Genomic DNA, 24,994 nt, shown 5'->3' with positions numbered 1-24,994 from the left:
GTATTTTTAAGGTATCATATTAGAAGTTGTCACGAGAGGAAAGCAGGCACTTATTCTCCGATATTTTTCTAGCCTACTGATAATATGCAACACGTTAATAACAGGTAACAGAGCAAATTACTTACACAATCAATTGGCAACAAGGGTGTTGGGAAATAGTGAGTAGCCCAGCAAGTTCCTTTTGGAAAACAATGTTAGGAGTAGAGATGGGGGTATTCATATTTGTATACAAATACCCCTGCACAGGTGGAGATAACAATGGTCTGGTCCAACTCACTGATACACTAATGCTGCGGGGTCCGCTCTGCTGTCCTATCGCTCCAGGGATCGTGATCACCAAGCCACTCTTTGACGTGGCAGAAGGCCTGTCGTCCCGTCTCCTCCCAGGAGTGGCTTGGCGATCTCAATCTCTGGAGTGATAGGTCGGCAGCGCGGATGCCATGGCATTAGCGCATCGGTGAGTGGACCATCCGGCCCCATGGAGCCAACCCTCGTTATCTCTACCTGTGTGGGTGGTATTCGTATATGAATACCCCCATCTCTAGCTAGGAGCTCTGGACAGAATTTGAAATGGATACATGACAAGATATAGACATTTAGGAATTCAGCATTTTTGGACACAAGGGCCAATACATGTTGCTTTGTTTACAAACAGCTATTTCTCAATTTTTATTTTTCCATATTAAAACCTCTCCAGATCTGCTTCCTGGTGAACAAACACTTAACAGCTAATACATTGTTTACTGCTTGAGTTTGTGTTTTTTTCTGCTAGAATATTGTAGGCCTGAGGAGGAAAAGCCAGTTTCCAAGTACCTAGCTTTGCACACAATCACATGTACTTCTAATAAGTCTATGAACAAACTGTAGGATTTATGAGAAGCTTCAGGTATTACAAATGTGGACATTGTGTGAATGGGGAACATTCTTCCTTTTTCTTGACATGTTTAAATAGCTCAGCAAAACTTTCTCTTACAGAAGGTAGAATCCAAACAACATCTAAATTACCCGGGAACCAATTTTGACAACATTCCCCAATCAATGCCCAAATTACTTCATATTGCAGAGACAGGAGTAAGAAGAAACCATTTTTTGTGCTTTCATCTAAGAAATTCAGGTGCAGTGTAACTCAGGTGTTCCAGGTATTTTTTTTTTTTTAAGAAAAATCTATCAGCTCCACTCCATTCTATTCACAGGTTCTTTGAAAGAGCTTCCAGACCTTTCCGATAATACTTGAAGGAAAGACTTTTGGAATCGTTTATGTGCGGCTGCTGCATTGCTCAGTGAAACCCAGTTCCAAACTCCTATTCTCTCTGCAGCCACTGGGGAATTCGCTGCCCTCAGAATGCCTGTACAATCACTTTCCGCTTCACATCACGGCTGAATCTGTTCATCTTGAATAACTCGCTGTCATAGAAGGCAGAAAGGTTGTGGATGTTGATCTGCCGAGCCTGGACAGAAAAGAAAAGAGGAGTCTGTTAGATCTTTCCATACGTGATCCCTGAAAAGGATATACTATGGATTTCTATTCTTCTAGCACAAAACAAACAAAAAAACTCCAGGACTGTGGTAGAAACAGAGACGATTATTACCATTAAAACATCTGCATTTTTTCCCTTAAGAACGAGACGCCTCAAGGCATCTCACTGTAAGTAAAATATACAAAACTCAATACAGAAACATTGGCTGAAATTCAGGAGGTGGCCAACTGAATTTGGGGATCTGGTGAGTAACTTCCACTGATTCAAAGGGACTACTCCAGTAATGACTTACTACTGGATGTCAGCCATTGTTAGTTGAACTATCTCTGGAGATAAGAATGACGAAACTGTAAAATTTTAGCACTTCATGAGAAGGCAGGATTTGCTGGAAAAGACAATAATGTTGAGAAAAGCTGAAGGCAAAAGATGGACCGACTTCCTAAAGGAAGTCACAGACTTGCGTTTACAAGAGCTGAGGAGGCCAGCTGAGGACAGGACGTTTTGGAGACCTTTCATTCATAAGTCAGAGGTGACTTGATGGTACGTAACAAGCTAAGAACACAGGCAGGCCTACAGGCTAATTGTGTTTACTCATCATGTCTCCTATCTTCTGCATGTGGCTAACACTTACAAGGGCTGGATAACAGTTACAGGATTGGAGGTAGGAGGCCATTCTCTATCTGTTGCTACAGGGTGGTGAAGAGGCAGCTTCCAGAGATCCAGAAACACACAGATTCATCTGTGAATGCTGGAGGAATGTAAATACTCCTATAATTTTTTTAAAAAACTGAAAATGTTGTTGTTGTTGTTGTTGTTGTTAATTTGATTTATACCCCGCCTATCTGGGTGACTCGTCCTCTTAGTGACCTCCAATTTGGCTGTGAAGAAGGAAGTGACTAGGGAAAAACGATGCTGGAGGGGAGCTGCAAGGTGTTTTGAGACGGGTAGTTTTTTGAGAGGCACCTTGTCCAGAGCCTAATTAGTAAAAAGTCTACAGTCCCATAACCACATGCGGCTTCACTGCAGCCTTGCCTTGCCCAGGCACTTTCTTCTTAATTGCAAAAAACGAAGTTGCTGAGGCTTTCCAAGGCCTACACCTGTGAGTGATTAAAAACACCTTTAAAGGACTTTGATTTCTTGCCATTAGCTTCCAGAATTCTGGCTGGGGGAATTTCTCATAAATTCTGTGGATTCCAGTGCCAAAGATTTGGAAGTTCTATGTCGCATTTCAGGTTCACCTTTTTTTGTATGATGCCAAGGGGGTGGAATACCCACATGGCCACCACAGTTCTGCACCAGCTACCCTGGTTCCATAGGCAGCCGTGAGATGGCTGTCTTCCTGTTCTGCATACGGAATCATTTCTAAGCAAATAAAAACACCATCATGTTCTAGAAGCCGTTGCTTTATCTGCTTCAGGTAGGGGGGACCATAGCAGAGTAAGACAGTCCAAGCTTGGCAGCAGAAAGCCCAAGATTCAATCCCAGAAATCACCCATTAAAAGGATCAGGCAGATGATTATGGAAAATAACCCAACCTGACATTATGGGAAGCCAATGTGAGTCAGAGCAGGCACCATCGGTTTAGATGGAAAAGCTGTGCCTTATGGCATAAACTGGATCCCTCTGGTCCTCTTTGGAGTACCTGAGGTTGGGGGTTGGGGGGGGAGGAGCAGTATGCCATTTGGTGCAATCCTCACATCCACAGGGCACACCGACCTCAAGTGACCCTACTTAGTCTGGCTCCCTCTGCTGTCAATTTCCAGTGTCATGAAGTGGCTTAGTAAGCAAGATACTTCAGGATATTGGCAAGTTGAAACACTTTCCCTGCTCCTCTGTAAAGGGGCAGGGGAAGTGAAATTATTATTATTTTTTGTTTCTGCTAGTCCATCATTGATGCGCTGAATCACTTAGATTAAAAAAAAAAACCTTTGCCTTGTATGTAGTCCCACGCAAGAAACTGCCTGCATCTTTAAAAAATAATAATAATCTGAGTGATTCAGCACATGAGTGATCGTTTAGCAAAGACAACAATAAAATTTTCACTTCTCCTGCCCCTCCATATAGGAGCAAGGGAAATATTTAATTTGCTTGCCTATTAAGCCACTTCATAATACCAGAAACTGATAGTAGATTGGGTCTTAAGAGAACAAGTATAATTTTTATTCCTTGTTTTCAAAATACAAATGTATGGCTACATTATGTGTTTCCAAAAAACAGGTACAATTTCCCCCTGAAATCCTGATATTCTCTGCTACTGGAGGGGAGTTGAGAATCACAATCTTAGGTCATTTCCCTCTGGGAACAATTATCAGGTTGGATGGGGTGTAAACCTATCTATGAGCATTTAACGCAGCCTCAGTGAATGAAATCTCTGTCTAGCTTGCCTTGTACTGCATTCTCTGTTCACAATTCCTTTTCTATTCAAGGATTCATATGAAGATGTGTGTCTAATATGCCAAATACTTGCTGAAAAGAGGAGAAAAACCAAGAAACGAACCTACTATTCATGTTCTATATTACTCATAAACTGGTACTCTCACTCCATTTGTCCAAACAGCAGAACTGGAAATGCACGCGGAACTCAGAATAGATTTAAGGTGTGTGCCATGTCCGTGTGTGCACATGCGCACTATACCTTATCGACCAAGTCTTTCTCCGGCACTTCGATGGTATCCTGCTGGGCCCCGTAGCGATTCCTCTGATACATAACCTGTTCCGACACGAGCTGTTTCAAGATGAACAGCAAGAGCTCATTGTTATCTCGCCTGAAGGCAAGATACCGAGCAAAGGTCTGTGACAGGAGGGAAGAGCAAAAAAAATAATAATAATAATAAAAAAAAACAAAGTTGACAGAGACCAAACAAGTTAGCAACACCATCAACACTTTGAAAGGATAGGGTGGGAAAGCTGTGGCATATTCTGGTGTCCCCACAGCCAACAAAACAAGCAACGGCTCTGTGGTGGGTTGAGGGATGACTTCCAGGCTCCTACTGAAGCTTCAAAAGAGGCCTGCCTGACACACCCTCCTGAGTTCCTTATCAGCTTCCCATGGAACTAAACTTTCGAGGAATCTGGATAGTAAGCTGTTAAAGAGAGAATGGAGAAAAGTTCCCATTCTGGCTATTCCAGTGTTTAATAAATAAATGGACTTTAGGAGCTAGCTATAATGGGACCTTCTCTTCCATTCTTTCCTGAACAACCTGATTAATTAATGCATTTTCTCTGAGTCATGGCCGTCTTTTACTACACTGCTTAGGGCCATCGTCTTTGCAAGATGAACCTTGCCATCAACTCAGATGTATTGTGGGGGCCCTGCTGTAGGTTCCATCTACACATAGAAGCAGGATTAGGCGACGTGAGCAGCAGGGCCTTTCCAGCTACAGCCCCACAACTCTGGAGCTCCTTTCCAAGAAAGATTGGCCCCGCAATCAAATAACCTTGACACGTTTAAGGAGGCAGCTAAGCTTTTGTTTGAAGAAAAGTCAACGCTTAGAGAAATAAAATGCTGAACTCATTTATTGCATTTTAAATTCCTACTTTTCCTTCAGTTAAAACATGGCGTGCCTGAGACTCCCTCACATTTATTCTCATAACAACTCTATGGAGTAGGTTAGGCTGAAAGACCAGGACTAGTCCAAGGTCACACATCGAAATGCACAGTGAACGGGAAGTCTAGTCATAACACGATAAGCAGGTATACACATAACCCTTGCTCTGAGGGCAAGATAGCGGCAAGAAATTGAAGCCCACAACTAGCTTCAATTTCAACTCAATCCCACCCCTGCACTTCCAACCCCAAAAGCTACTAAATCAATCAGAAATGCTCTAAATCCGTGGTCCCCAACCCTTGGTCTGCAGCCCAGTACCAGGCCATGGCCTTGGCAGGACTGTGCCATGGAGTCTGATCTCCCGTCCCCCATGCCCCCCTCTACACACCCATGTACTGCCCCCCACATGCATGCATGGGTGCCTCGCCCTCCCAACCGACTGGTCTGCGGTTTGGAAAAGGTTGGGGACCAGTGCTCTAGATTACAGTCATTCATCCACTCCACTCACTGTTGGGCAAATTCTCCTGCATTCACTACTGTGACATGACACTCGACTGCGGAACACCTTGGCTGCCCCACTCCGTGGTGCAAACAGGAGGGTAAAAAGTCCTCAGTGGAGGCCCTGTTGCATGTCCTGCTTTGTCCCTCATGGGGTTTCAGTGGGTTGCCAAGATTGCACGGCCATAGGTATGTGTAAAAATGGCTTTGAAGTAGGTTTTTGGAATTATTTTCAATCTATTCTTAAAGGCTGGCTTTTCAAAAATGGTATTTAAAGAATCTTTGGTTTTAAATTATCTTTTATTCTGCTCTGTCAAAGAAGAGCAATAAAGAAATACTTTTACTGAATACATAAAAATATTCTACAGAAACATTGGCTTCTTGCTTTAATCTGTAAATCTTTAATCTTCACATCCTTTATCTCTTGTCTTAAAGGGTGAATAACACACTGAAAATTTGACTGAAAAATCAAGGACTTCCACAAAAAAACAAAAAACCCTGGGAGAAGTGCAGACTATTTACACATATCAACTCAATTGACCGACTAGCAGTTTCATGCATGCACACACATGAACATGGAAATTTTCATGAGACCAGTGAGAAATTTCATGTTGGCAATGAATGACTCCATTTCAGATTTTAGTCTGGATTTTACAGGAGCTGCCACAGAAAAAAGAAACAGACACCAGCTTGTCCCGCCCATGCAAACAAACCCCGACATACCTTCCGCATGCTCCTCATAACACTAAACTTCTGGGTGTCAATGAAACTTTCGAGCATGACCCGGATGGCCATGTTGACATCGTCCTCCACCACATAATCCCGCAGATGCATGCGCGCATGGGCCTCAGCCATTCGGATCACGGATTCAATGTGACGCACTGTGATAGGGATACTTCCAGTAGCCTGCAACGGGGAGAGGGGGACACAGTGGCCCAAATGCAAAGTGGATATCAGTTAACAATTTCGGAAACTGTACAAAATAATTAAAACCAAACCAACAAACAAGAAACTAATAACCCAGGAACAGGAGATGATAAACAGAAAGGTAACTGATAATGAAGCTTAAGTGTTCAAAATGCGGCAATAACTAAGGGGTTACTCTGCCACCTGCTGGCAGACAAAGTGCAATGCACAGAAAACAAATAACATTCATTTAGTCTATTGATTTACTGAATGAACTCTTTTAAGAAACATAACCGACTCCAGATTGGATGAGTAGGGAATCAGTGTAATCTTCCAACTTGTTCAGTGGAAGAGCTAGCAGGTCAACACCTGGCAGACAGATAAGATGCAGTTCCTGGTGTTTTTAGGTAACAGGATATGGAAGCACCCCTTCTCCCTCTGTTTATACCTCATGTCTCCCTGTAGCGCCTTACCATGGATTCCTTCCTAAGTTCACTGTACATTCTGGCCACTTTGTCTTGGTCCATCTGGTTGAGTTTGGGGTGGACTTTTTCTTTTGCATAGATAATGTATTTCTTCAGGATCTCTTGGGGGATTGCGTCCACACCATAAGTATTAGGGAGAATAATTTCCTGAGAGTCTCCGTTCACAACATCCTTGTTGTTTGGGTGATGCTTGATGTGGCTACTCACAACAAACCGAGCCAGCATTTCATCCTATACCAAGTTGTTGGAGAGAGAATACATGCTGAACCTGTGTCACTTATCAAGTGATGATAACCACAATAAACTGATGAATGAGGAAAGGAAAACTGCTGCCGCAATTTAAGGAAAAACAAACAGCTAGACAAATATCAAGATTTGCTTCTATGTATTTATTGCCTAGTTACCTTATGTCTTGGTTTTGACCCTCAGCTTGCTATATTTTTGTTTTCAACTGCTAAGAGGCTTGAAAACTGGTTTTTTTAAAATTGTTCTAAAGTATTTGAACTGTTTTAGACTCTTATAGATTTTTTCTTATTGCACCCTTCTGAGAACTGCTCATATAGAACAGACTACAAATATTTTAACAAATAAATGAACAAATCAGTAGTTCAGTGGTTCCCAACCTTGGGTCCTCAGAAGTTCTTGGACTGCAACTCCCAGAAGCGTTAACCACTAGCTGTGCTTGGCAAGGACTTCTGGGAGTTGAAATCCTAAGGTGACCCAAGGTTGGGAACCACTGCAGTCGTGGATCTCCAGCAGAATAGACTGCATAGCTCCAAGCTGGCACGAATGTATATACCCAAGATGCTGGCTCCCTCAGCTGGCTCCCTCCTATCTTCAAGTACCATCATGCAAGATGGTGGCCCCTTTGTGAACCTGTTACCCCCAAGCCTTGTTCAAGTAAGAAATAATTTGCAAAAGCTCCTACCTGAACAGGATCCACTGTGTCCCTAACCACACACAGAACATCGAATCGAGAGATGATGGGCTCAGTGAGATCCACGTTTTCTGAGAAGGTCAGGGAGGGATCGTAACGCCCACCTAAAATGAGCAAAGAAACCAGTTTAGAAGTTGCTACTTTCTGAAGTACCCAATGCTTTCCCTCTCTTCCCTGGCACTGGCTGATTTTACTTTTATAGGAAAAGCTTTTCTCTCCTCCCACCCACACTTCTCAGATATGCTGACAGGTAGCGGAACCTTGCAAAGGCCCAAAATCCGTAAAGCAAGAGCACACAGCCCTTTCTGCAGCCCTCAAAATGGTGAAGCATACTCCTCCTGTGATCCATCAGGACATACCGATGGGGTTGGCAGCAGCTATAACAGTGCAGCGTGCCTGCAGAGAGGTGACGATGCCAGCCTTTGAGATGGAGATACTCTGCTGCTCCATGGCTTCATGGATGCTGGTCCGGTCCTGATCAGTCATCTGCCAAATCACAAAGACATTCCAGCTTCGGTGAGGCCAGGCACGCCCTTGAAAATGGTATGGCACAATCCACGTGGGTGAACTTCAAGCCAAACTAGACTGTTACTATCTCCTCAGTGGACATTCCCAGATATCCTGGAGCATATGCACCTAGCCATACATTTTGCTGACAGATTATGAAAAGCAGGAAAAATAAATAATAGGGACACAATCTCAAGGCACGACAGTAGTCAGACTTTCAGGCCTTCCAGTGGAGTTCTGTTTATTACTCTAGACTCCTGGCAGCTCTCCAGGATTCCAAGCACGTATTTCCCATCACTAGCTGCTTAGAGAAGCCAGGGACTGAAGCTGGAATCTTCTCTATGCAAAGCATGCATTCTAGCACTCACTTACCAGCCTTCCCCACCCCTCAGACTTAGATTTCACTAGATACTACAACAGGGAAGGGGAAACTCCCACCTAATGGACCCCCCCCCCCCAAATCTAGCCTGTGGTGGTTTTTTTTTTGTTGCTCCCCTCCCCCAAGCTGAAGCCCATTCCTTCTGAAGGAAGATGGGCAAGAGAAAGATAAACTAAAATGGCTGACTGGGGTTGAGAGCAAAAATGGAAGCCAGTTTTGCTCCCCAACCCTTGCCCGCCTCAGGATGGGACTTCGTTGATTCTCAGAGTAACATCAGAGCACAGCTAGCTTTGGTCCTTGGTTGCCTTTCCTGCACAGAGAAGGTCAGAGGGGAATCCAGGCAGCTTCTCCACCAAAGCCAGAAAAGGTCCAGCCGACTCTTTGGGTGGCCGTGGAATGGGGCATGGAAACCTCTAGAAGTCACCTGAGACACGGTGGGGGAGGGGAGGGGCAGGGTACCCACTTCTAGCTTCCCATAAGAATGAATAACTTAGTGAAACACAGCACCCGTCATTCGCCAATGCTCACCTTATCAAACTCATCAATCAAGCAGACCCCACGGTCAGCCAGCACCAGGGCTCCCGCCTCCAGGGTCCATTCCTTGCTCACTGGGTGCCTCTGCACATAGGCGGTCAGACCAACTGCAGAGGCCCCTTGGCCGGTGGTGAAGATGGCTCTGCTGGATACTTTCTCCACATACTTGAGGAACTGAGATTTCGCGGTTCCAGGGTCTCCACAAAGCAAAACATTGATGTCACCACGGACCTTGTGTTTTCCTCCTGAGGAGAGTAGACATTAAAGAAAGAGAGAGAAAGACCAGTGTAGGGTGCTATTTAGTATATTAAAGATTCAATCTGGAGATACTGGGTTTCAAACGCTCCCTTCATCCATGAAACGTACAGAGTAACCTGGTTTCTTCAACCTAACTGTTAAGGAGGTTGACACCTCAGTTGTCTTCAGTGGGCTGTCTGCGTTGCCCTCATGCTCCCCACAGGACTACCGTGAGATACCAGTGATGGGGCAGCCGAAGGACCCAGACATGACATTCGCATGGGGTCAAGAAGAAAGAACCCAGGCTATAGGGAGATGACAGAGGTGGAGTTGGGTGGTGGGAGTCGGGGATAAAAGAAGAGGTGATGGTGGACTCCTTAGTGCCAGGGCCAGGAGAGTGGTCAGAGGCATGGAAGGGCAGCCTTGGGTCTTCTGTGCCCAGAGGGAGAACTGGCCCCTACATACATTTTCCTGCTCCAAGAGTGGATCGGTTTTGCCTCAGAGAGAGCTCGTGATGAAGGAGAACTTGCTCACCTGGGCCATCACAATGGAGACTGGACTGTCCTGCAAAGCCTTGCCCAGGAAAACTGCCATCGACCAGAAGAGACGCTGGAGGCACCGACAGCTACACCAGCGCTTTGTTCAGCTGGCCCAGGATCAAGGGGATGAGCTCTGTCAGGAAGACCCCCACTGGCCAGGCACTCCCAGCCCTCGGTAAAAGGCATCAGGTTGCGGGGGCTAGTGCCAAAAACTTCGTTCCAGTGGCAGACACTGGACATTGGGGGCTGGGGGTGGGGTGGGGCAGCCAGTGCAAGGAACTAAGCCCATGTGGGAGCAGGCAAAAAGGAGGACCAAGACTTTCAGACTGTAAATGGACACACACACACCAAATCTAGCCTGTGGTGGTTTCCTTGGTTGCCCCCTTCCTCTAAGCCCAAGCCCACTCCTTCTGAAGGGAGATGGGCAGGAGAAAGCCTGCTCTAATAAAGGCTGGCTGGACCGCTATCTGAGCCTGTGGAGTCTATAGAGCTGATGGCAGAGAAGACCCTTCCCACCCATCTAATTTTTTGGCTGGGGCGGCAGACTAGCCCACCTCACGGGGCTGCTGTGAAGAGGGCAGGTTGGTGTGGGACAATCCTGAGCTCTCTAGAGGAAGGGCAGGGTTAAAATGGGATCAATAAAACAAAGCTCAGTGTTCTTCTAGGCTGAGATGCGAACCGGTCGCTATAGGGGAACCATTCCTTTTCAAAGACAATGGCCAAAATCCTGTCGCTTAGCGTAAGCCAAATGGTAACTTTCGATCCGCTCTTCCCTGATTAAACGAACTGCCCTTGTCGCATTTCTTAGGGGGCAAATGCACCTGCTTCAAATGAGTGTGCATGTGTACCCCAGGAACGGCAGCAAGGAGAGTTTGTCTACCAGGGAGGCACCGACTAGAAATTACAATTTGCCTTACGCTTATCTAGCCAAAGCATCTTCTGGCAATTTAAGATTAACACATTTTGTTAGGCACAAGTTCTTGTTGACATCTTCCCACTTCTTCACGCGCATCTGCTGCAGCAGACACTAGAACAACATCTTAAGCTGCAAGTAGAACCTTTCTCTCAATTATGGGAAGATGAATGAGCCAAAAATGAAGGCCAAAGTAATTTCAAACCATTTCTGCCAAACTGGATGGCTTCATTATCATGCAACTGTAACATAAGGGAGATTTCCCCCCCCCCCCCGCTCTTTACAGCGGTTCAGGAAATGGCAGTAAAAGCAACTGTGGTCTCCAATCAGTGGTCCCCAGCCTTGGGCCTCCAGATGTTCTTGGACTTCAACTCCCAGAAATCCTGGCCAGCAGAGGTGGTGGTGAAGGCTTCTGGGAGCTGTAGTCTAAGAACATCTGGAGGCCCAAAGTTGGGGACCACTGCTGTAGACAACCCAGCACATTGACGTACCTGGATTTTTGGGTTCACCCCCGAACAGAGCCAGGGCCAAGGCCCTTTTGATGTCTTCATGTCCATAGATCGAAGGAGCGATGCTTGCAAAGATCTGAAGGCAAAATCAACAGTTTTCAGGAACTTATCCTTGATACCGAAACAGTCGGCAGCACAGGACGTGTACGGCTGAAACAAAACTCTGTGAGGATGGAAAGCTAACCACAGGCCTCTACAGGTGGAGCTCCTCTTCCACTGGCCAAGCAACACTGGTTCATGCACAGTGCACAGATGTGTTTATATAGGGTGGCGTATAAAAGACAAAGTACTTTAACCCTTGTAGAAGAACATACTTGAATAAAAGCAAAGTTAAATAATGAAAAGGGGGGAGTTGCAAGAATTAGTTGTCACATTTCATTTTAGTGACCCATTACTGTTCCCTACTTACTTACTTTTTCCCCAATCTGCTCATCCTTGGAGAGGCCCACGATGACCTTCATGTCCTCATCAGTGAGCTCCCCAACAGCCACTTTGTTGTCCTTTTTGGCAATGTGATTAGCCAGGATCACGGTTGCAAACACTGGGAACCCGTTGGCAGTGTTCAGAGAGCCATCGTAATTATTATGGTATATTCCAGTGAGTTCCTGGAAGACACAGAAAAAAGGCTTTATTTAGCAGCCTGTGCTAAAATTCAGTGCTATTCAGGGAACCACAGAGGAAAATCAATGCTGTGCAGTTTCTAGCTTTACAAAATTCAGGCGGACCACATTACTGAAATAATTCTGTTGCCTGCATTTCTGCCTTCACTCCCAATGAGCCCACTTTACGGCTGAGTTGGCATCTGATACCCCCAAGATTGGTGTGGGGGAGTATAAGTAAAAAAATAAATATTAAAGTAACTAAAGCAAAGGTAGGCAATTCCCAGAGGTCCCATATGACCATCCCTGGACTTTGGAGTAACCCCATGCCCCAAACCATTTTTCTTAAAATGTTTTCACTGAAAATATCCTCTTCTACCCTCCAGTAGCCGCCAGGGATGGGAGTTTCCATAGCTGAATGGGGAATTTGAACCCAGGTTTCTGACCCCTGAACCTACTCTTTCCACTGCTTCTCACCCTATTTTGTACATTACATCACGTTGACTCTCTAGACCAGTTTGAGGACAGCCAAAATATGTCGCACCCCATCCCTTGTGTATTGCTATTCTAATAACTTTCAGAAAGCTGTGCCGTGTATTCTTCTTTTGCAGCAATCATGTTCCTTTCAAAACGATAAGCACCTAATTTTAAAAGTCTGTGAATAGGACAAACGGTTAAGAAACCGTGAATGCCAGGGTCTTTCCCAGGTTTCTCTTTCCGGCACCGGTACTCACAATCTCATCCCCTGGCTTGCAGCTGTCGACCAAGTCTGCCAGCAAAACGGCATCCTTGGAGCGAGGGAGCCGGCCAGCTGCCACCTTCCCGGGGCTCTCCTGGATTTTGATGCGCTGGTAGTTCTGATAGACCGTCTGTAAGGAAAATCAATAGGCATTACTGGGCAGTCGAAGTCAACATAAATTTGCAGAGGTGTACAAAAAGAACTTGGAAGTCCCAACAATCCAGAATATTCATTGCTGACATAGAAGGATGTATTGCTGCCGCACAGGGGGACACTGGCTCAAAGAAGGCCGAAACCTATCGGCACCAAGGGAAGCTGGGTTTTTTTTGTGCTTAGCCTGTACACAGGGAGAAGGTCCAAGCTGCCATTGCTCCCTAGGCCAGGCCTCAAGCATTACAAGAGGAACGCAACTCTTGAGCAGCATCCCAGCACCACTTACTTCTTCCATGTTGATTTCAAAAGGCCCCGTGGACTGGCACTCGGGACAGGATCCTGGTTTTACTTCCTGGTTCTGGGATTGCAAGAAAGGCCCCAGGATGAAGTTGCACTTGCCACAGTTGTACTTGACTAAGCTGAGCTGGGGGAGGACTCCCGTGCAGCTTGTCACCACCCCACTGGTCCGGATTAGCTGGTTCAGGTGGAGCTGCCTAAGAGAAAAGGGAAGAATGAGGTTGAAACGGGCAGGGAGCCGTCGTCCATGTGCCGAGAGGGTTTCCAACAGGGCAGGCAAGAAGGCTGTTCGGGAAGGCGCAATACCCAAGGACAGATTCTTTTTCTTTTTTGGGGGGGGGGGAACTATTTTTGTTTTTCACAGAAACTCTCCAAATGAAGCCAGCTGAAATCCTGAGCATCCTTGCTCTCTGGAAATGGCAAAGGGAAACGTCCCAGTTGCTGCAGGATAACTATATCCCAAACTCTAGGGCAGAGGCGGGCAAAATGTCACCTTTCCAGACTAGACTGCCACTCTCAGTATGTCTCACCACTGGCTGTTCTGGAAACTGGTTCATGGACGGTCCAACAACATTTAGAGGCACATACTTCCCTAACACAGAGACACATCATTTCAGTAAGCTGCCCCTCCTCTCGGGTCACCTTCCTGGTCTAGGTAAACTCTTCTCTAGGTTAGGATGTTGTACCACCTGTTACCAAAGGTCAAACTGCACACAATGTAGCACTAGTTAAAATATAGAATAAAAGGATGTAAATTTATTCATACATTATTTTCATCCTGTCCCTTCTATACATTTCCTCCTACCCTCTTAGCGCTGTCTTTTCTTTCTTCCTTTATGGTTTTTGAGCATGTTCACCTACCCAAGCTCATCCTGTGTTACATCTTTTCTGCACTGGCTCTTGTGCTATTAATAGTGCAGGACACACAAATATTCAACAGGTGCGTCCTCAGGTTGATGAAAGCTTTCTGTATTGAATTTCTGCCATGCAGGTTTTAAAGGCAACCCTTTGCAGCTGCGCAAGACCTACCTATGCAAGATAGTTTAAGAACTACCAGAATACCCTACCAAGAGACTATTTCTAAGCCAAGCCATGAGAACAGCCAAGAGATGCTGTCCATGCAAAACCACAGCATGAAGTGCCTGGTGCCAAAATCAGGCTGAGTTTGTACCTAAGTGAGCGCAACTCCTCCACCAGAGGCAGGTGTGAGATACGGACATGGATTTCTTGAGCAATCCGGTCATATTTCGGGTACATGGCCAATACCACTTCCTTGGCTGCTTCATCAAAGATCTTCAACATTTCTGCTGGGGCTTCTGGGAGAAAATAGGCAAGGACATGTTCCCTGGCAGCCAGGTCCTCATAATTCACCACCAGACTCTCTCTGTTCTCTGACCAAAAAAATAAAATAAAAAAAGGATTATTGACACAGTACATTCAGCTTCCTGCTACGTACTGGAAAAAAGGAAAACTGTCACTTTATACTGCTATCTAGGAGTACACTGAACTCACTTAGATTTACTTCTGATGTATACGGGGTTGCACTATAATTCACAAAGTGACACTAAGCAATGGTACTTGATGTTGTTATGATCTGTCGTCAAGCTGCTTCTGATTTATAGCAACCCTGTAAACACTAACAGAAGTCAATCTAGGGTTGTTTTTCTAAAGCTCAGTTCACATACTAATGCAAGGGTCCCTAACCTTTTGGGGCAATGTGGCATAGTCATACAAAATGGCTGCTATAATGAGTGTGGCCAGCCACGCAACAAACATTTCCTAGAAGGCAAATTGATGAGGCTGAAAGACAAGTCGCTTGCCTGGCGGATGTTCTCTGAGCTGAACATTTCTATACACAAAGGCACTCTTTGGAATCCAGTTTCACAGAAGACCAACTGAGAAGGCTCAGAGCTAAGTAACTTGGCCAAAAAGAGACACAACTTGGCCAGAAACTAAAAATAAGACAAGGGTGGGATCCAATGCAATGTAGTTTCACTTAGTGCAAGAAAAACACCCATTTCGCAGCAGGCAAACCAGAGATGTTCAGAGGAACACACACAGATACATCTTCACCTTCCAGTCCCGGGAGCCAAACAAAAATGCATCCGAATCCAGAAAACACCACAGAACACCAACAAACCATGCTCCTTTTCACCCTTTTGCCCCCATGCCTTCACAGCCATACCTTTGCACATGTCACTGATCCTCTCTTTGAAGACATTGTGGCCGTGGTCATCCACATGAGTCTTTAGGAAATTCTTGAACCGGTGGTAGATCTCGAGCCGAGGAGCTGCCATAGACACCCATTCCCTCACCGAATGCCCCTTCATGTCCTCCAGATTCTCAATGCTCTCAATCATGTCCTCGTCCTCATCCTCTATGCCCTCTGCAGCTCGTTCAGCCAGGCGCCTCCTCCGAAAAGGACGGTCCTCTTCTTCATCATCACTTTCTAAAGTTTTTTTTAATGCAGCAGTGTCAGCAGAAAAGTAAAAACAGATGCACCAAACAGTTGCTAAAATGTATAGCTGTTGATCATACCAAGCTAATTCAACTTCTTTTTTAAAAAAAACATATGACACAGTACTTTCTAGTGGTTCAAAATACAGAGATATTTGGAGCTTACTCTGATATTCTTTCAGAACCAGACAAAGATATTTTTCATCTTCCAAGCTTCTCAATCCCTTGAATATTGGTTTTTCCTCTTTGGAGCTTGTTATGAATACCATTAATGACTTCTATAGTTCATGTTAACATTCTTGTTTTATTATCATTTATGTTTGTGATAATTTCCTGGGAATGTATTATTTATCAAATAAATAATATAAACAGAATGAAATCTGGCTCTCCAGATGTTGTTGGACCAATTTTCCTATGCTAGTACAGTGACTGATGAGGACTGCTGACAATTACATTCCAACAATATCTGGAAGGCCACATGGTCCTTATCACTAACATTCGGGAAGTGCGGACAGTTCTCCAACATGGAACACCCCCAACCTATGAGAGCTGCACCATTGCTGAGATTCAACCGCCACTGCTCAGCAGTAAGATCTGCACCAATACTGAAGCTGCTGTCAAACTTTTTGTGGTTCCAGAACAAGAGAGAGTCATGACAGAGTATCCCCTTTCTTTCTAAAAAGGAAGAAAAGGGTGCCATATTGCTATGCTACTGAACTTTGGCTACAGTGGCATTAAGTGACAGTAGCAGGGAGCTGCATGGATAGTGTGTTGGACAGTGTGTTGCTGACCACACTCACTGACTCGCACCCACAGGATTCTTTGACTATAATAATCTTAGAACTACACAGCTGGAAAGGACACTATAGATCAGCATTCCCCAACCTTTTCCGGTCAGTGGACCGGCTGGGGAAGGCGGGGCACCCCCGTGCTCGAGCACATGTGTTAACAAGTGCTTGCACATGCAGTGTGCCACCGTTTGCGCATGCGTGGGCACACACCACCATCTGCACATGTGCACCTGTGCATATGCGCAAATAGCAACACACACTCATGCGGGCCTGTGCGCATGTTCAAATGGCAGCGCAGCGCTCATGCAGGCATGCCAGAACATAAATTAGAGTCACTTGTAAATGATCTAAATTTATGAAAGTACCTATATGTAATATATATAATTAGTCGAAGGCAAACAGCTGGTCTTTGAGAGCCAGATTGTACAGAGACAACTGTCAATAAGAAGCAAGGTTTGAAAACACACCATAAAGCAGACCACTGCGCATGCGGCCAAGGCCACGCTCCATCTCACGGTCCCTTTGCCTCATTTCCCGCTCTGCAGCTTCCCTCTGGCTGGCAGTTATCTCCTCCTGATCATCATCTGTGGCCAAACCTTCAGCTTCGTAGAAATCCAGCTCTGGAATATGACGGTAGTCCCTAAACATCCCACAGAAAGCTTAGAATGTTTATTTTAAAACATAATGTGTTACATATTAGTCATTAATTGTTATTACTGATGTAATACAACTCGTTACTCTTTTGTTTTTTACATATGCACAAGAATTGCCCAGTTCCCCCAAAAGTAATGTTTCTGCAATAATGAGAAAGCTCTTTTAAGTTTACCAGCAACTGATTTGAAAAGACATACTGTCTTTGATACTAGAGATGGCACATAGCTTTTTGACTATTTGCCATTTATGACATTCATAAACTACTGCACAAGGGAATAATACCAGCTGAGTTTGACAACTACTGGTCATCTTTCAGCAATTAATCTATAGTATAAGGATCTAGACACAGCTGTGTGTCTCCCACCTTTCCATGCCGTCTCCAATAAGCTCTTCCCCATCTTCCTCTTCCTCGTTAGGGACCCCTTCAGTTCCCAGGAGTCCTTCAGATTCATCCTCAAATGGAGGCAGATCTCTCCCTGGGCTGGAAGTGAAGGCATCTCCGCGCCGTGAGCTGCGCTGAGGGCTAGTGGCCATGTTTGACTCTGAGGAATCCTAAAGAAACACAGGGAATGACATTAAAAAGTTAACATAGCATGCATTGAGACAATTTACTTTTCTTTTTGGTGGAAATACGGAAAGGGCAACTTTCAAGCCTACTAACATCATAGTCCTAGACCTTGGGTCCCCAGATGTTCCTGGACTACAACTTCCAGAGGCCTTCACCACTAACTGGGAGTTAGGATTTCTGGGAATTGTAGTCCAAGGACATCTGGATATCCGAGATTGAGATCTGCTGTTGTGGACTGTCAGGTATCTAGGTGTTTTGAACTTCAATCTCAAAATGTTTGACCAATGGCTATGACAGCTGGGACTCTCGGGAGATAAAACACAAGGCATTTGGACAGGCAAAGTCTGAGAAACACTGAACTAAATGCATACAAGAAGTTCTGAAAGCTGCTGGAGAGACCAAAGCAAGGTAGTGGAGGCTGGGGATTAGAACCACTCCATGCCCCCTAATTCTCAAGCCTCAGAGATCCAACAGCATGTGCCTTCCATAACAGAAAGTTACCACAGTCTTATGAATCAAAAGGGAAGAGGTTAGATGCAAACCGGGTACTATTAGACAACTGGAATTGCACTCCGTTTTCACATACAGATTGCATGTGCTATTTAAAACTAAAAGGCAAAGGAAGGAAAAAAAACCAGGCATAATAATACTTCTTGTGGCCTAGCAGACCCACTGAGATGCGACACGGGCGCCTGGAGTGTGCGACTGCATTCAGCGGCAGGGAGCGGGGGGGGGGAAGAGGGAACACCTGCCGCAAACGGCAGGCCAGATTCTGATCCACGTTTACTCCGAAGTCTATGTTGGCTTGGGCATGTTGTGAGAATGGCTGACAGGCAGATTCCAAACGATCTCCTGTATGGAGAATTAGTGTAGGGAAATCACCCCAGAGGGAGACCACAGCTGCGATACAAGGATATCTGCAAGCGGGATCTGAAGGCCTTAGGAATGGACCTCAACAGATGGGAAACCCTGACATCTGAGCATTCAGCCTGGAGGCAGGCGATGCATCATGGCCTCTCCCAATTTGAAGAGACCCTTGTCCAGCAGGCCGAGGCAAAGAGGCAGTCCCGAAAGCAGCAAAATCAGGGAGCTAGACGGGGTACAGATTGGATTTGTCTTCAGTGTGGAAGGGATTGTCACTCTCAAATTGGCCTCCTCAGCCACACCAGACGCTGTTCCAAGTCCTCCGTACAGAGCACCCGTTACCATAGTCTTTCGAGACTGAAGGATGCCTACTACTGTACTACTAAGCCCCAGAGAGTTCTGCGGGTAAGGGTTGCCTGGACTGTGACCCTCGTTGTCCCATCTACCGAGGGCGCTTCTCCTTCTCCGAGGAGAGGCATTCCTCCCTGTAAGGCTCCCCCTCCCTCCCTCTCTCCCCGAGGGCTTCCGCCCGGAGGGCGCCTTCTGGGCTGCACCGAGACGTGGGGCCAGGCCTCGCCCTCCCCCCCCCCCGCCCGAGGTTTTGCACCGGAGGCTTTCTTTAAACCAAAAGCGGGGAAGCCCCGCTCCCTCCGCCGAGGAAGAGGCCAGGCGGCCCTATTTCTGTCCAATACCTGCTGTCCCCGCCTCTCTCCTCCAGGAGACTCTGCGCACGGTCCCCCTACGGACCCCGAAACATCAACCCACCCACGAAAAGTAATAAACCTTCACCGCCTCCACCAAAGAAGGAGACGAGATACCCGGCAAGAGCCCTCTCGAAAGAGGGGCCACAAAGTCAGGGGACGGAGGAAAAAACGGAGGAGACTCACAAGGGAGCCAGAGTCTCTACGGCGACCGCCTTGCAAGCTTCCTCCTCCTCCTCCCCCCGCCCCGGTCCGATCCGAACTTAAAACTCACCGCCATCGCGGCCTCTTTCCCGACCCGCCGACCTTCTTCTCCGGCAACGCCAACGCCAGCGGAAGCCCGAATTCCGCGCGAAAGCGAACCACGTGATCAAAAGCCCGCGAAAGCTTATGAATAATGAACGACGTACTCATGAATATGCACACGGAGCGGTGTCTGTCTTCCGCTCTCACCGGCACTGTCATGAATATTAATCAGCACCAAATAAAAAAGTGGAGCATCCGCTCCCAGGGTCCAGATGAAAGGGTGGGAGCATTTTTTTCTGGTTAAGGGTAATGGTCAGGGCGATTTTTTTGGAAAACGAGATTGATGGGGAAGAGCACACGGCCCGGTATGACTTTTGTTTATTATTGTCATTAAATGTCGTACAGTCCTTTCGGAGTTACGGCGACCCTATCAAGACGTGACCACCAAAAAGCCCTATCCTCATGATCTGCCCTACTAAGGTCTTACAAAATAAAAGCCGAGATCGAGGCATGACGTTTGACGGAAAACATTGATGTTCACTATGAAGTCCTATAGGTTTTGGCTTTTCGAGTAAATGCAGAGGGCTGTAAGGATGACCCATATAATGGTCCGCAGTGTTGCAACCTATTGAGTCAAGGGCGCTTGATTTTAATCTGCCATGGGTTTTGGGGACTCTGACCTACAATGCCTATAATTTTTTCTGCACTATGGTGTACAGCCTGTGGAAGTGAGATGTTAACCCACGAAAGTTTCCAATTTTATGATTTTTTTAAAAATAATTCAATAAAGGTATCATCCTACTCTTGCATTTGATTTTAATGGGTTTCTTTAGCGCGTCAGAATCTGCATAGGCGCGGGAAGAGAGAATGGAAGACACTGTTTTAATGGCATCTCTGGAAGAGCTCCCTCTACTGGGTCAAAGAAGTCATGGCCCGTATAGTTCCGTTTTGTGTTTTTTATCTGAAGACTTGGACGAAGCTTCGGGTACGGTCATTAATGAGGTGCTCAGTTATTTCCTATCAATTTCTACCAGCAACATCGATCCTCAGGCCAAGGACCCCCATACCTCAGGGCTGGAATACTTGTTGCCCTCCAGACATTCTTGAACTTCAGATCCCAACAGCCCCAGTAGCCTGGCCACGGCAGAAGAGACAGAAGAGTACTGTATTAGGATAGTTCCTAAAAGCAACTGGAGGCCGTTTCCTCTGCCTATGTAAAAGGCAACATGTTCATCTTGTGAAAAAAATAACTTTCTTGGGGGAGGGGGGAAGGTCAGCTTGTAATTTGATTGCTTCCTGTTGCATTGGCTTTTTGATAGAATTTTTTTTGTCTGAAACTGGTGATGCAAAGATCTGTTCCACTTATCCTTTCACTACAGGATGCAACCATCTAGCTGTTAGCTCCTAATGTTACCAATGTATATAATCCTCAGATCCAGTATGTGACAATAAAACTGCCTACACAACAAATACATATATCCGTATTACTAGAAGCAGGGCAAACAACACTCTTAAGCAGAGAAGCAAAACAAGAGCCTGTCTCCAGTATTTCCACTACCTGTCCATAAGTTTAAGATGCCAGCTTAAGACTTTTTTCATTCCACCTGGCATATAATGTCATGTTATCTTCTGTCTTTTGGTCTTACACTCTTTTGCTCTTTTTTATTTTGCAATTGAAATGAAGGATTTGGGTATATTGTAGCTGCCATGGTTAAAAGGTGGCAAAAATGGCTCATTACTAGATAATATTACTGACAGTTGTGGGTTTTTTGGGCTCTTTGGCCGTGTTCTGAAGGTTGTTCTTCCTAACGTTTCGCCAGTCTCTGTGGCCAGCATCTTCAGAGGACAGCAAAGACTGGCGAAACGTTAGGAAGAACCACCTTCAGAACATGGCCAAAGAGCCTGAAAAACCCACAACCACCATTAGATCCCAGCCGTGAAAGCCTTCGCGAATGCAATATTACTGACACTTTGAAAATTCATGATACAGTATGTCTGTCCCATTTCACTTGGTCCCCAGCTCCACAAGCAGGTACAAACCTGTGGCTTAAATATTGTATTCCGTGTGCCTGAAGAAGTGGATTGTGACCTATGAAAGCTCATCTTAAAATGAATCTGTTGGTCTTAAAGATACTGCAATGCTTTGTTATTTGTTCTGTTTTATTCACTTACTGTATAGAAAATATATTCAGTTATTTAAAATATGTATATGCCACTTTTCTCCTAAAAAATCCAAGGCGGTTTACAAAGTTAAAAGCTAAGATAATAAATTATTACAAAATAAAAAATCCAGTATACAGATAAATTAAAACTCATTAATAAGGGCAATATTAAAAGCTCAAGAAAAACAAATGAATAAAATACTTCCTTTAAACAAATCCCCTTGATCAGCCAGTCATCTAAAGGAAAGCCTGCCTGAAGAGAAAAATCTCTGCCTGTTTGTGGAAGGAAAGATGGGGCCCTCTTGTGGGAGGGAGTTCCAGAGTATGGGAGCAGCGACAGAAAAGGCCCTCTCTTGAGTGCTTATGAAAGTAGTGGGATTGAGCAAAGGCAGGGGGACATAGGCCTGTCAGATAGCCTGGATCTGACCTATCCTGGTAAGTAGCCCCAGTCAACAGTCTGGCTGCAGCATTTTCCATTCCTTGAAGTTTCCAAACTGTCTTCAGACGCTGCCCCACATAGACTGCATTGCAGTAATTGAAACAGAAGCTAATCAAAAAGCACTTGTCACTAATAGCAGAGTCAAGACTCTCAAGGAATGGGTGCAAACTGGCACACTATTTTTTTAAGTGTGCAAATCCTAAGACTTGGGCATCCAGGCTGAGTGAGGAATCTGGAAGGCCATTTAAAGTATGCACCTGCCTTTTCATGGCAATGTGACCCCCATCAAGTACAGACTGAAGCCTTATTCCCAGAAAGGTCTTCTAATTGAATAGGAGCATTTCTGTTTTCCATGGATTGAGCTTCAATGGGTTCATCTTCATCCAATCTGTTACCGATCCCAGACACAGGCAGCTTCCCCGGATTTGTGTTCTGCTGCTACCAGAAGGCTAAAGGCGCCGCTCTGTAGTAAAATATCCGGAAGCATTCCTTAACATATGACCAATCAGGGCGCCTCTGCTTGCTTTGGCTGTCAAAACGCGCCTCGAGGTTGCTCTTGAGAAGCAGCCACTGTTTTTTTGCGACTGGCCCTTTAAGCCTCCGACACCGCGGGCCCCGCCTCCTCACGGCCCCCATTGGCTACTTTCGCCCTTCTCTTTCGCTTTTGAGCCAAGGCTTCTTTCTTTAGGCGCCTCGTCATTGGTGGAAGGCCAACAGAATAAGGGATGGTCGCTCAATGGCCTCTCCGAGAGTGAGACGAAGACACCCCCCCCTTCATCCCCGCGTCGTCATTTTGCTCAGGGAGCTGATTGGACGCGGCCTCCGTTCAAGGAGGCAAGAAGTTCTCCGTCTGCCTTCGCCCGAAAACCCAGCCGTGTGTTCTTCGGCTGCCGTGCTAGACGGCGCGCTCACGACGCTTCCCCGAACACAGAGAGCCTCCAATCCCCTCGCCAGTTCTTTGGATAGAAACGAGGTGGGTGGCTGGCGGGTGACCGGTGGCCGGAATCCCGGGAGGACTGAAGGCGCGCGCGCGCGCGCGAGGGAGGCCTCTGGCAGCGCGTGAAAGGTAAAAAAGAGACAGACAGAGAGAGAGGAGGGAAGGAAGGAAGCCCCGGAGAGCGAGCGCCCCTTGCGGCCGGGGAGAAAAGGTAAGGTCGGCGACTTCCACAGGACAGCCCTTGGCCGGTGACCGCGGGCGCTCGTATCTTTTTTTTTTGGGGGGGGGGGCTGTTCTGTTTTCTTTCAGCCCCTGCGATGTACGTAGTCTGCCCAGGCAGGCGGAGGGGCCGGTCCCTTGATGGAAGACCGCGAGTTGTTTCGTTCCTTCTGCCCGGAGGTCTCGCGGGCTCTGCTCTCGCCCGACCCCGGTTCCGTGGCCGCGGTGGATCCGGCAGACGAAGGCCTGCCCGAGTTCCCGTCCCCCCCTCCGGCCCAGCTCCGAGCGGCGGCGGGCTCGATCTCCGGGTGGCGGCGGGTTTCCCTCGGGGGGGGGGGTTTGCCGCTGCTCGTCGTGCGGAGGGATATCGGGCTCTCGCTTCCTCGGGGCATTCCTCCTTTACATCCTCCACCCCCCCCCGGCACCGCCACCCTGTTCTGATCCGGAGGCGGCGGCGGCGGCGGCCTGGGGGTGGGACCCCCTTCTCTCTCTCTGCTTCTCTCCCTTCGGGCGTTGCAGCGTCCCGGGATGCCTGGGGCCGCCTCCGTCCGTCGGTGGGAGGCCGCGGGTGGCCGGGCGGCGCGGCTCGGGGGCTGCCTTTGGGGATGGGGGGGCTCTTGCGGCAGGGTGGTTTTTAGAGATTCCCCCCCCCTTCTCCGACACTCACACACACACCACACACACACACTCCGCGGCTATCCGTGTCTCCGGTCTCTGCTGCGTTTTCATACTGCGGTAACTCTTCGTAGTCTCTCTCTCTCTCCCCCCCCCTTGCGATCTCGGTGGCCTTGTGGTCGGAGGGGCGCTTTTCGGTGTTTCGCGACCTGTGGGTGAGGAGGCCCCGGTTCTGTTTCAAAAAATAAAAAATAAAAATAGAAAGAAGCTGACCAGAAAGTTTCCAGGAGGACGCGCAGGCATAGAGAGCATTGCAGACGGAGGGCCGAGGGTATGAACTTCACATCCCAGAAGCTCCAACTTCTGCGGCAGATACTACTGTATAGCAAAGTGTTGCGGGAGTTGTGGTGCGGAAAAATCTGTTTTTTTTTTCCTTTTTTATATATATATTTAGGAACAGGGATAAAGGGTACAAAAAGAAAGAGGGGATAGAGAAGGGAAAATGGTTTTGGGGGATAGGAGAGCATAAAGTATAACATCATCCAATCAATTCATATTACTAATACATATCAACTTTTTGCTTTTTCACAGTTTGATTACCCTCCTGCTTTTATCTTATCATTTAATTTTAATTTTATTCTATGTTATTCCAACATTGTCTGGTAGCTGCTGCCATTTGTACAATACATCCCATGGTTCATTTTCTTTTTGAATTGAACAGTCTTTCAGCCCATCTGACAGAATATCCATTTTTTCCACTTCCCATATTTTCACCATAAGATTGTCTGGTTTCAGTATCTCTGCCTCCTTAAGATTTTTGTCATAATGCTTTTTAATTTTGGAAGCTGCATGGGTCACTGGATAACTCTCTACTGCATTCATATTACCTGGTGTCATATCTAATACAGACGATTCTAAAGTTTGTACAACTTCATTTAAGTTTTGTTTGGCATCTACTGTCCCCTCTTTCGTCCCTTTCATCAAATCTTCTATTTTGCTAAGACCTGCATTCACTCGCTGGAACCCTGTTAATATTAGCCTTTGTATATTAATCTGCCATTCCTTTTCTATTTCTTGCACCAC

General features: G+C 46.4%; 2 protein-coding genes across 4 annotated transcripts in view; one reads left to right on the top strand and one right to left on the bottom strand.

The window, feature by feature from the left end:
• Window positions 1-640: 640 nt before the first annotated feature.
• MCM2 (minichromosome maintenance complex component 2) lies at window positions 641-19,673 on the bottom strand. Of its 2 annotated transcripts, none has more exons than XM_020798093.3 (16): window positions 19,568-19,673; window positions 17,525-17,712; window positions 16,974-17,146; window positions 15,444-15,707; window positions 14,430-14,649; window positions 13,248-13,455; window positions 12,804-12,938; window positions 11,884-12,075; window positions 11,453-11,546; window positions 9,267-9,517; window positions 8,212-8,338; window positions 7,844-7,956; window positions 6,904-7,146; window positions 6,248-6,430; window positions 4,114-4,269; window positions 641-1,448 (listed from the first exon to the last, which is right to left on the bottom strand). In XM_020798093.3, the coding sequence occupies exons 1-16, from the start codon at window positions 19,571-19,573 to the stop codon at window positions 1,338-1,340; spliced, it is 2,664 nt and encodes an 887-aa protein (XP_020653752.3). In that variant the 5' UTR covers window positions 19,574-19,673; the 3' UTR covers window positions 641-1,337. The 2 variants fall into 2 exon arrangements, with proteins under 2 accessions (XP_020653752.3, XP_078241378.1); XM_078385252.1 differs by having other exon boundaries at window positions 19,376-19,609.
• A 3,471-nt stretch (window positions 19,674-23,144) lies between these two features.
• TPRA1 (transmembrane protein adipocyte associated 1) overlaps window positions 23,145-24,994 on the top strand; it is a 38,780-nt gene continuing 36,930 nt past the window's right edge. Inside the window, exon 1 of one of the 2 annotated variants that reach the window (XM_020798072.3) lies at window positions 23,145-23,288. The gene's annotated coding sequence lies outside the window, so the exon portion shown is untranslated. Of the gene's footprint in view, window positions 23,289-24,102; window positions 24,243-24,994 lie in introns of those variants that run through there. The other variant, XM_020798075.3, reaches the window with a different exon arrangement.

The sequence above is a fragment of the Pogona vitticeps genome, chromosome 2 (assembly GCF_051106095.1).
Source record: "Pogona vitticeps strain Pit_001003342236 chromosome 2, PviZW2.1, whole genome shotgun sequence".
NCBI classification, from domain to species: Eukaryota; Metazoa; Chordata; class Lepidosauria; order Squamata; family Agamidae; genus Pogona; species Pogona vitticeps.
The sequence above is the reverse complement of the archived record's forward strand: the minus strand, read 5'-3'. Positions and strand labels throughout refer to the sequence as shown.

Bases quoted from the DNA above. Each gene is read 5' to 3' on its own strand.
- MCM2 (XM_020798093.3), bottom strand. The intron at 17,147-17,524 runs GTGGGAGACACA...TGGGATGTTTAG, and splicing joins ATTGGAGACGGCATGGAAAG to GGACTACCGTCATATTCCAG. The intron at 12,076-12,803 runs GTGAGTACCGGT...TGTGTCTTCCAG, and splicing joins GCAAGCCAGGGGATGAGATT to GAACTCACTGGAATATACCA.